This window comes from Poecilia latipinna, unplaced genomic scaffold, assembly GCF_001443285.1.
Source record: "Poecilia latipinna isolate Pla-1442-1.1 unplaced genomic scaffold, P_latipinna-1.0 Scaffold1573, whole genome shotgun sequence".
Classification (NCBI taxonomy): domain Eukaryota; kingdom Metazoa; phylum Chordata; class Actinopteri; order Cyprinodontiformes; family Poeciliidae; genus Poecilia; species Poecilia latipinna.
Window position 1 is genome coordinate 95485 of NW_015114189.1, and position 11358 is coordinate 106842.

The 11358-nt window shown below is 40.4% G+C and overlaps 1 protein-coding gene across 1 annotated transcript in view; it reads left to right on the forward strand.

Annotated features, from left to right (window-relative positions):
• Positions 1–414: 414 nt before the first annotated feature.
• LOC106963735 (protein kinase C beta type-like) overlaps positions 415–11358 on the forward strand; it is a 57855-nt gene continuing 46911 nt past the window's right edge. The window contains exons 1-2 of the mRNA XM_015058805.1: positions 415–1890; positions 2339–2370. Coding sequence (XP_014914291.1) covers positions 1727–1890; positions 2339–2370 — 196 coding nt within the window. The 5' untranslated portion in view covers positions 415–1726. The remainder of the gene's footprint in view (positions 1891–2338; positions 2371–11358) is intronic.

The following is an 11358-nucleotide window of genomic DNA, read 5'->3' on the forward strand; positions in this document are numbered from 1 at the left end:
CATCAAAAGGAGTAAGTTGAGGTGGTTTGTGCAGGGTGCCTCCCTGGGGGAGACTCAGAACTTGCTGGAAGGACTATGTATGCCTGGAAACGCCTTGGGATCCCTCAGAATGACCTGGAGGAGAAGAATGTCTGGGGTTCCATCATGGACCTGTTGCCCCTGCAACCCAATTTCAGATGCTGAAAGACATTGGATGGATGGAGTCTAAAAACAATGATCTTTAGCTATGACCCTTTGTGGCTTACCCTTCTTTAGAAAGGCATCTTTTCTTCAACACACCTGAGTCAAATCATCAGGTCATTAGCAGGACTGACCAAACTTGACTGCATGCTGGGGAAGTAATTCAGCCATTTGTGTGTTGGAACAGAAACACATCTAAAGGTTGCAGGACTCTGGCCCTTAATGGCTGGAGATGAAAGCCCCTAGGAAAGCAATAAGATAACATTTTGTACTTAAAATCTTTTAATCTGGCTTATATGCTCTTTTTAACTTGGAGAAAATGAAATTTTGGGTTTCCATTAGCTGCATGCAAACAATGCAGCAAGAAAGTACTGTTACTTACAAAATAACATTGCTAAATACAGGCTCTGCACAGAATTCTGTATTCCTACTTGCAATTGGAAAGTTGAGTTAAATGAAAAAGTGTGTTAGAAAACATCCCACTCAAATGTTTCTATTTTTTGGGAGTCTGAATATTAGGCTTTTGTTAACTGTAAGCCATAATCATTAAAACTGATACACTTCATTTATTGACTAAACCCAAAGCCAGCCCAAGGCAAAGTGAACCAAACAGCTGCTTAGGGCCCCCAGGCTTCCGGAGTTCCCGGCCATAAGAGCTTGAATTTTAACATAGACCATAGATCTGAAATTTTAACATCTATATATTGAGAATGAAAATACTATCAATAGTTTCAGCACCAATTAACACTTAAATGTAAGATTGAAAGTAATTGGCTTACTTTGTAAAAGAGCAAGAATAATATTCATAGTGTAACTGTTGTGTCTCTCAGCCAACATGCTCCCTGTGCAGGCCTCATATCCTTAAACATGCCATTCTGTAAAATGAATCTGTGTATTTCACTTTTGGTGTTGCTGAGATGAATGCAGTGGTGAATGACATTCTGATTTACTGAGATGCATCTGTATACTTCAGTCAGTGTCAGATTATTTATTGGGTGTGAATCTGAAAAAATATTATCCAGTATTTCAGTACAAAATGTACCCAGCTAAGAGCGGCTATCTGAGCCTGTGTGGACCCTGCAGGCAAATTGTTTCTCTGCTGAGGGACAACTCCATCCTGGAGAGAATGTGTGTGTAATCCACTCTGTACTGTGAAAATATGCGGAGCTCGAGGTTCAACTTGTGTTGCTGTAGACAGTGCTCTGCGCGCGCATGTGTGTGTATCTGTGGCAGTTCGAGTGACCAGCAGGTTGTTTGCGACGGAGATACAGAGCTGCAAGCAGCGACACTTTGAGAACAGGGAAGCAGAGTCGCCGGAAGCAGCAGCAGACGCGAGGTGGACGCAGACAGTAAAAATCACCGGCAGCACGAGCGACAGGCACCGAGGCGGCCAGCGGGGAGGAGAGACGGAGGAGGTGGATGAGGAGGAGGACGAGGAGGAGGTACCTGCACCCAGACTCGTTTTGCCCCGCCGCCTCCGTCACGTCTCCCTCCCTGTCGTCGTTCTCCTCACCCCTCGTACCTCTCGGACCGCTTCCTCGTTAAAATGGCTGACCCCAACAGCGACGGTGAGGCGCCGGAGAGCGCGCGCGGTTTCGCCCGCCAGGGAGCCCTCCGCCAGAAGAACGTGCACGAGGTGAAGAACCACAAGTTCATCGCGCGCTTCTTCAAGCAGCCGACCTTCTGCAGCCACTGCACGGACTTCATCTGGTGAGTGTGAGCGCGCGCTGCGAGCCGAAAGGACACAGGTGATTCACTTGCTGCTGCTGCTGCTGCTGCCGCTGTCTCTGCGGAAGGTCTGACCGGCCTCTCTGTACACCAACGCCGCAGTGCTAAAATCTGTCACCATAAAACACGGCGATGCGCCATTCAATGCGACAGCACCGCGGGCCTTCTACATAGGGGCAGAGATGCGCTACCTGCAGCCATACAGCACGCATTGCTGCTCGGCTTCCCTATTTTACTGCATCCCCCCTCCGCCTCCACCTACACCAACCTCTGAAACTGGTGGAGGAATGCTGCTGGTTGCATGGGGCCCCGCCGTTGTTGCTGCTGGTTCTCCGTGTGCTGATTAATGTTTGCGGCTGGATATCTTTATATGTAGGGTATCTCTGTCAGCGAATTCCTCAAATTTCTCATCCCTGTCCTCTGTCCACAGGGGCTTTGGGAAGCAGGGATTCCAGTGCCAAGGTAGGGGCTCATTCACAAATCATATGTCTGCTGTGGGTGTGTGAACACATACGGTTAAATTAAATTTTTTTATTTGAGGATTTGACAACGATCGCTGAAAAATAAACTGATATGCGAAAACTGAATTGTTTTTGAGTATCAAATTGAGTCGGAAGGGGTGAAAAGGGCAATTTTTGGATGTTAAATAGAATGGTAAACTCGCACTGAGCCAATGGAAACAGTAGAACAATGTTCAGTTCTGTACCATTATTTGCCTTCATACGGCTGTGTGTTTGTGAACTGATGTTCATATCCATCACCACCTCCAGAAAGTGTTTAAAGGGATGACACACCTGTTCTGCTAGGCACACCTTAAACCAAAAGACATTTCTGGAAAGGTCCAGAAATATCTTTTGGTTTAAGGTGTGCTGCAGCAGAACAGGTGTAAGGACATGGAGAAACAGCTACTTTAATAGATAAATGTTGCCTTAAATTAATTTAAATAGAAAGGTTAGCAAACTTCAAGAATTGCATGTCTAAACAACAAAGTTAATGTGAGTAAAGGAATCTTCAAGAGATCACAATGTGTTGCTCCATTCCATTTTCAAGGAAGGATTCCTAAAGACAATCAGCAGCTTGATTCTGTCAAACTTTTCTGATAATTTTATTTTTAAGAGTTTCTTACCTGAGTTTGACTGCACTGGAATCTATCTGCAGTCTGTGTGTGTGTGTGTGTGTGAATCTGTAAAGTGCATTTAGATATGGCTTTGTTTTGAATGGGTGCTTTATAAATAAGCTGATAGATTTAAGATTAATCGGCTGAAACATTAAGACAGTTAGAGCATAACATTCTGGGGTAATTTATGTCCCTGAGTTTACATTAAAATCTGTGAAAAGTTGTGACCCAAAAATAGCAAAAACAAAATGCTTAATTTCAGGCATATTTTCAATGTATCAACATAAAACCTTCAACAAATGATCGTTGATTAATATCCTGCCTTCATTCCAGGAGCTCTTAAAAATTCATGGCTTGTTAGCTCTAATCCACATGTTAATAAATGACACGAGCTTCCATGTCTACAGTTGATTCTTCATCTACGTTTTCTGCATTGTGAAAGTTATCGGGAAAGAGTTGTTTTAATAATTTTTTGTAACAATGACATGTTTTTGTGTTTGTTGCTAAAATTAAAATTGTGATCAAAATATCCTTATTGCACAATACTTTTGTCATTAACATGGCTACAGGGAGAATTCTGCTTTGAAAAAAACATTATGCTTTTACTTTCATACTAACATTCAAGAATTTAGATTCAAATTATTTCCAATATTTCTTGGAAGCCAAACCTTTTGCATAAAATCTGTTTGTTACTGGATGATCAGTAATGTCTAAACCAGTGTTTCTCAACCCTGGTCCTCAGGCCCCCTGTCCTGCATGTTTTAGGTGTTTCCCTTCTGCTACACACCTGAATTGTATCTCTGGGTGATTAACAGGCTTCTGCAGTATTTGATGGTCATGCAATCATTTGAATCAGCTGTTCTGGAATAGAGGCACATCTAAAACCTGCAGAGCGGGGGGGCGGTGAGGACCAGGGTTGAGAAACACTGATCTAAACAATTTGTGATTTTGGTCAGTTAAGAGTACAAAATGGATTTTTATATGTTAAATTCCGAACGTTTTGGGCAAGAGGCGGGGTCACCCTGGACAGGTCACCAGTCTGTCGCAGGGCACCCAGTTGCCCAATAAACGCTAATATTTTAACACAGACCACAGATACATTTATTTATTGAGATTATCAATGCTACTAAATTTGATTTAATGGTTTCAGCATACATAAATTAAAATATTTAAAATTGTTTAACATTTAAATGTAAGATTTTAAGAAGCTGACAAGTTTCCTTTGTAAAAGTTCAAAGAACAATATTTATAGTTTGTCTTGTTACCACAGCAACAATCTGATGCTGCGAGTTTAATCTTTGAGTTTAAGCTCTGTTTGTTTACAAATTCAAATGCAAAAAACTGCAATTATAACTTTTTTTTTTTAGTTTGGCCAATTAAACTACTCCCTCCTCCCAGATTAAATCTAACACAGAAGCTGTTAGAGGTGCTGATGTTTTTAGCAGCAAGAGGGGCTCTTAAGTCAAATTCTGCTGGAAGCCTCATACAACCTTGGACCGGCACTGCATGATGCGGCCGGTTAGAGACGCGTAACAAACGGGAGATTTTATTAAATGCTGCTAATGTGACTTTAGTAGCTCTTCTATTTCGTGTCTTTTGAGTTTTTAATAAGCATCACAGAAACTGTTTTGGTTGCTGGAGTTAATGAGAGGAGATTTTCTGATCTCCGCGTGGCTGTGGGCATTAATTCTGTCTGACTAAGTGGACAAAGCATTTGGTATAGTTTGATGCATTGTGTAACCAGAAAAATAATACTAAAAGTAATATAAAACCAGCATGATGCGTGACTGCGAGCAGAGCGTGAAAGCTCCTCACTGGGCTGAACCTGCATGATGAGATTATCGCTGGCCAAATGGGGAAGGGAAGACAGAGCCACACGGCGGGCAGCGTGTTAAGATGTAAATATGCCACATAATTCTTTGTTCACAAATGTAAATCATTCTTATTGCTCCCTCAACTCACCTCTGAAAGCGCCACTACAAGTTATTCCTGTGGTTCACATAGAGCTGCACAACCTGAGCTAACCAGAGCTATCGCTGTGGGTTTTAAACTCTGACCTTGACGTATAGTTTTCCAAAGAATCATAATTCCTCACAGGGGCTTGATGTAAATAAATATTCATACAGGTCAGCCTGTGTCCAGTTTGAGTGAAAGGAGGCACGCGATTCACGCTGAGTTAAACTTAAGAGATCAAGCAGCGGTAGCGCGGGAGGCAACGCACAGAGGTGCCAGCTGTGTGATTGGTCCATGCTCCCGACTTTAAATGCATAAACTATAAGCCTGTCTTTTAGCAATAAATCTGCTCCGCCATTAAATGCAATCCGTCTTAAAAAATAAAAAAAAGTTTTTAAATTATTATTTTCCTTAAAACAAAAACAAGCAACGCTTTGCCTGGCGGGGGCGCTAGTAAAGCATGGCAGGCCGCCAGGCCAATAATACACTGGGGGAAACCCTGACCTGTTCCTTCCTAATGATGTTGTCTGACATGTGAAGTGCACCAGTCCCTCTTGAAGGAACAAAGTCCAAAACTGATTCTTCACAGTTGGGATATTGTTTTCTGATATGCAATCTGTCCCTTTCCTCTTCAAAAGTAGAATATAAAAATACCATTCGTTGTCCCACAGTGGGGGAAGTTAAGGTCTGTGGGACCATGCCCATTCACCCAAAGGTAAAAAATAAGAACAAGAGGCTGTACAGCAAGGACACATTTCCAACATAACAATGCTCATAATGCCCAAACAGTTATATTTTTAGATTTATTAAACACAGATGTCTAAGCATTGGATTTTGTCCCTGAGTTGTTGCAAACCGTAATGTGTTGCTGTTGGAGTAATCAATTCTTCATTACTGAGTGGCAATTTGGGTCATGTTGGTACAGGACTTTCATTGTGGAAAATGATATATTGTTACCAGCTTCACCTGGATTTTCACACAGTTGCTGTTATTGTTTCAGGGTATACACTGTGTATGTAAATATGTTGTTTTAACTATAAGTGTATGAAAACATTAATTCTTGGTTCATGTAAATAAATCTACTAATCACAAAATTTAACAACAACCTTCAGCTATGTTGCAAACAGGGTCGGAAAATAATGTACATAACAAATGACATCCTGAATTACCTCTTTGCAGGGCAATAAAGGCTGTTTGTATTCTACCCTATTCTGGGTCATCCAAATTTCTTGAAACTCCAACCTGAACTGGTTGACACAGCTGGCCACTGACCTGCTGGTAGTAGCATACTGAGTATAAATGTCATAATGAGCAATAAATCAATTAATTACATGGTAATTTCCATTATCATGAATGTTTTTGTTGTTTCATTGTTTCTACCAAAGACTGGATGATAAAAGTCTTCAGTCTGATGCTTTGGTCTCAGTTAGCCTGGCTATTTGAAGAACAATTTTGTTTAGAAGCTACTGTTTTCATTCCATCTGTTTTGGGTGTTTTGATTATTTATTTTGCATATTTAAAATGTCTTCCAGATCCAGTGTTAAATGTTTGTTGAAAGTTTATTGATCTTTGAGAGGATGTCCTTGTATTTTTTTTTCCATTATCATTATGTTACTTGACAATGGTCTCACATTATTGTTTATCATAATAACTTTTGTGACAATTCATCCAGTAAAAGTTGTTATTGCAACAGTCCTTACTGTAAGTATTTCTGTCTGGTGAGAGTCGTAGGAAGTCCTGGAAATTTGTATGGGTGGCCGTGGCCCATCAGCCCCCTTTTCTGTGGTTGCACCACTGCTGCTGTTTGCTCTGGGTGTGTAATGCAGGTCTGCACACTGTCAGTGACCTGTTGGCTCTCTCATTGAGGGCATCATTGTTTTGGCAGGCAGGTGTCAAACCTAAGGCAGGCTCTCGCCAGCGTTGCTAAATGACAGGAAGAGGCTGAAGGGAGACGGAGTGAAATGTAAGAGTAGAAGAGGAGAGGGAGCAGACGGTGAAAGCTGAGATGTCTGAAGAGATCATGGGAGGGAGATGCAGCAGAAAGTTAGATTTCTCAACAGATGCATCTCGACTGGAGTTGTGAAATGGTGGGCCTGTGTGTGTGTGTGTGTGTGTGTGGGCGGCTGCTCATTACAGTCATTGGTGAGTGGGTGGGTGGGTGTCTAGACATGGATGGATGCACAAAATGGTTTTATAAAACAGGCCCTTGCAACATATAGTATCATCCCTTCACTGCTGTACTGCTGTGAAAGTTGTTCTGCTCCCAGTATCACTTCCTCTTCCTCACTGGTCCATCAAACACCCACCTGAACTCATCTGGCCCTGGTCATGTGACCAGCTGTGTGAGGTTCAGGAAGAAGGCAACCACAGTTTCTGTGTTAGCCTCCCTGGTTTGGAAGAGTTGTGTAAATCTGTTTTTAAGAGAAAAAAACTGAAGTAACTTCATTTCCTGAAGCTGCAGACTGATTTCTTTTTGACGGTCCTGGCGATGCTACTGCAGGAAATGAAGTTGTGGGTAGAGAAAACGTAACACTTCATGTGTACACACAGTGTGTGGTGAGTTGCCCTGAGTTGATAGCACATGTAGCGTACACACACAGTGAGGTAGCTCAGGTTTCCCGGTTTCTTTCCATCTGATACCTGAAAACAGAAAACTCCTCTTCATGTTGAAAAGTTTTTGCACAAAAAACATGAAGATTTTTTCTGTTGTGTGTGACTTAAACTCTTGACTAAAGTTCAGAGAAAAGATATAACCTTATCAGTTATGCATGCAGCCCAGGAAACTTATATACATGCATCCACAGCATGCACAGTATCAGTCAAGTCTGTTCAGTTGTTAATGTCTGCAGGACAGCTGTCGAATCAGTACTTTTCCATCCGAGTTGTGTGGGCTATAATTATTGATATGCATGGATTGTTTGCATTAGAGAAAATTGATATATTTGACACAAGTATGGTGTAGAAATAAGAGTTTTAATTTTCAGATTAGTGATACCAGAGAAAGCTGTTGTCTTATCTGTCACAATAACTACTTTTGCACCCTAAGCTACACGTGATATAGATGTGCACATGTATCGACAAGTTAGAAGCAGCAGGAATGATGAGCATACACACTGTTACAAGTGACTCCTTCAACTGGATTTAGTGCTCTGTCAACAATATGAACATTTCCTTCAGGGTAATTTATTAAATGATTATTTCTGTGTGAGGTAATTTTGGCTAGAATTCCAAAAGGGTCAACTACAGAGTGGGAACCACTTTGATGGATGGATGTTGGAGGAAATTATGTCGCATGCACCAACAGACACGCGCTTGCTCGCTTGGAAACCTCAGCTGAGATGGTCACATGGTCATACATCGACGCAGATTAATCTTTTTAATCTCAGGCATGCTCATCTGAGGCCCAACATTTAAAGAGACTCTTATGCAGTGCTATGTTTTTGTTTAATAATAAAAGAGAGGACCTTTTAAATCAAAGCATTAATGCTTCATTATTTTTAAAACAATTTTTACTTTTAGCAGTACAGTATTTGAATTGGAGCACAAATGATGTGGGCACATAAACTATGCATTTACCTGTTTTGCACAGTAAAAAGTCACAGAAATAAATGCATCTCAGTTAGAATATCAGCTAATTTTTTTTCTTTTTAATAATAAAAAATGAAACTAATATATTCGTTGCAGTCAGTGATCTCTTCACTCCTTTGCATCTACTCAGTTTGATGACTGTAACTTATAGATGATGAAACCCACAATTTAGTTTCTCAGAAAAGTAGAATATTATGTCAGATGAATAGGTTTTTTTTTAACATGGAAGTGTCAGTCAGCCTTGAGGTACTTTAAAGCAGGCGGCTGTGGTTCTACAGGCGCGGTTGTCTGTCATCTACTTCAAATGAACCCCATCGATCTGAACAGGGTTAAAGCCAGTCCAGTTTGCTGGCAGTAACCACTGAGCCACTGGTTCAGTAACCATGGTTTTGATGCTGTTCGGTAGCGTGGGCAGGTGCCAAGTCCTGCTGGAAAAAGAAAACTAGCATCTCCATAAATTCAGTGATCAAAGAGAACATATGATGTGCTCTGAAGTTTCCTGGTAGAGGCCTACGCTGACTTGGACACAAGGACTCAACACAGGCACATAATATGGTCCCTAAATCATTACTGGCTGTGGAAACTTCTGTCTGGAACTCAGACAACTTTAGCTTAGGGAACCTTATTTTCTGTTGGTTTTTACATCTTTTTCTACTAAATCGTTTCCTTTTACTCAACTTTCCATTAGCATGCTGTGTTGCTTGGTACACATAATCATGAGTAACTTAAAAATCATTTGGTGAAGTGAAAATTGGGAGAAAATTGAAACATAATGTCTTTTAAGAAGAATCAGAAGGCTGCATGTTACTGATAATTATTATTTAAAACTTCTGTGTTTAAGATCTGTCTCGGTTTCACTTTGATGAACAGGGCCACTTCCTTTAGATTGCTTGTCATGTCTTTCAGTTCTGATTCGTACAACATTTTGTATGGAATGTTTAACATGGAGTATGTCTGCATCAATTAAAGGCCATGAATGGAGTAGAATAACCAAATGGTGTTCTGTTACATATCCATTGCTGTTGTCTCTGTTTAAAAATCAGGTTTGTCGGTAGCTGACTATTTTTGTCTTATTTGTTTATGGGTCTTATTTTTAGCACATTGAATATTTGTGTGCTTACAGATTGCAGAAGGCTGGTTGGAGCCAGGGGTTGCGTTAATGGAATATTTTCCATATTGGATGTATGTTTTTTTTTTTTTTTTTTTTTTTAACTGAAGAATGTGAAGCCTGTCCCTCATTTTAGCAGGTTATAATTCACATCCTTGACTGGTGCACATGCACAGACATGATAAACTTTATGTACAGATTTCATCACAGAGGGAACCAAAATCAATCAATAAAAAAATCATTTCTGAATATCATCTCATTGACTCTGAGCTAAATGTGTCTTGCTGTCTGGGAGCTGACAGCATGTTGAAGAGTTATGGACCGGACGCTTTGGAGCGTCTGGTTCAGAGGTGCAATCCAAACACGTTTAATTCCAGTCTCTATTACATACAGAACAGAGAAAACTAAAGAGAATCCAACAGGGCCATGCAGAAACTTTGGAGGGGCAGGGGCTCAAAGTTAAAAAGGGGCTCATTGAACAAGATCTTAAAATACTGTACAATAAAATAGCAACAACCCATTCATGTAATGTCAACTAGTACTGAAAAATTATTTAAAAAACAAAAGACTACCTGAATAATGTGGCACATGATGTTGGGCTTTTCATATTGAAGCTTCTAACCTGGTAGCTTTATGCTCTTATAAAAATATTGTTTGATAGCAGAAACAAAGTTCAAGCTGAGGCTATTTCTACTAGGGCTGTAGTGATGCAATAATCTCACGATACAATATGATACACAATATTGTCACGATACAATAAAAAACGATACAATAAAAAGTGTATTGAATTGTATCGTTTGTATCGTTTGCTGAATATCGCAATATATTGCGATATTCAGCAAACGATACAATTCAATACACTTTTGCGATTTTATGAAAGATTTTAGAGGGACAGTGATTTTGGTGACATTTTGTGACTGTTATAGAGTTGGATTAATTTAACTGAAAACTGATTACAACTACACAATACCTGGCTCTGGTTGGACATGGACACAGACTTAAAGTCGACAGCTGGACAAAATGAATCAAAGAAGTGGTGAGAAAGCATGTTTCTTTTAATTGAAACAGTACAAACTGTAGCTTACATACATTTGTAAAGTAAACAAAGTGCACCAAGTACCTGCTCTGAATAGTTTGATACCTTTTTAACCTTGACACTTAACATCTGAAGGAATCACTCTAAGCCTGATGACTGAATCACTCTCCCGGCGAAGCAAGCAGTGAGTGAGCAAGGTGACAGTTGGATGGTACGATACTTGCGGAAGAATATCGATTTTTTTCTAGGAAAGAAAATATCGATATATATCGCAAAATCGATATTACACAGCCCTAATTTCTACCGCCGTCTGTGGGTTCATACCGGAGTCAAAGAGCTCCGGTATGAACCCACTTCAGTGCATCCAGGTGGCTGCACTGAATTGAACTGTAATTAAATGGAATCTATTCATAATATGTTTAGTTTATGATGTTCCAACATGCGGAGCTGTGGTCACTGTAATAATTTGACTAGAATATGTCCAGCTATCCAAGATGAGCATATGCAGTCATTGGTACCTGCTAGTCTTTGGGGAAAAAAAGAAAAGAAAAAGTTGGACTCGACTTTGTGCAACTTATCGGACAACCTCTGCTCAACTGCTGATGAAAAGTTCTGGGATAATGTTCTGTTTTTTGTTCTTTTAATTCT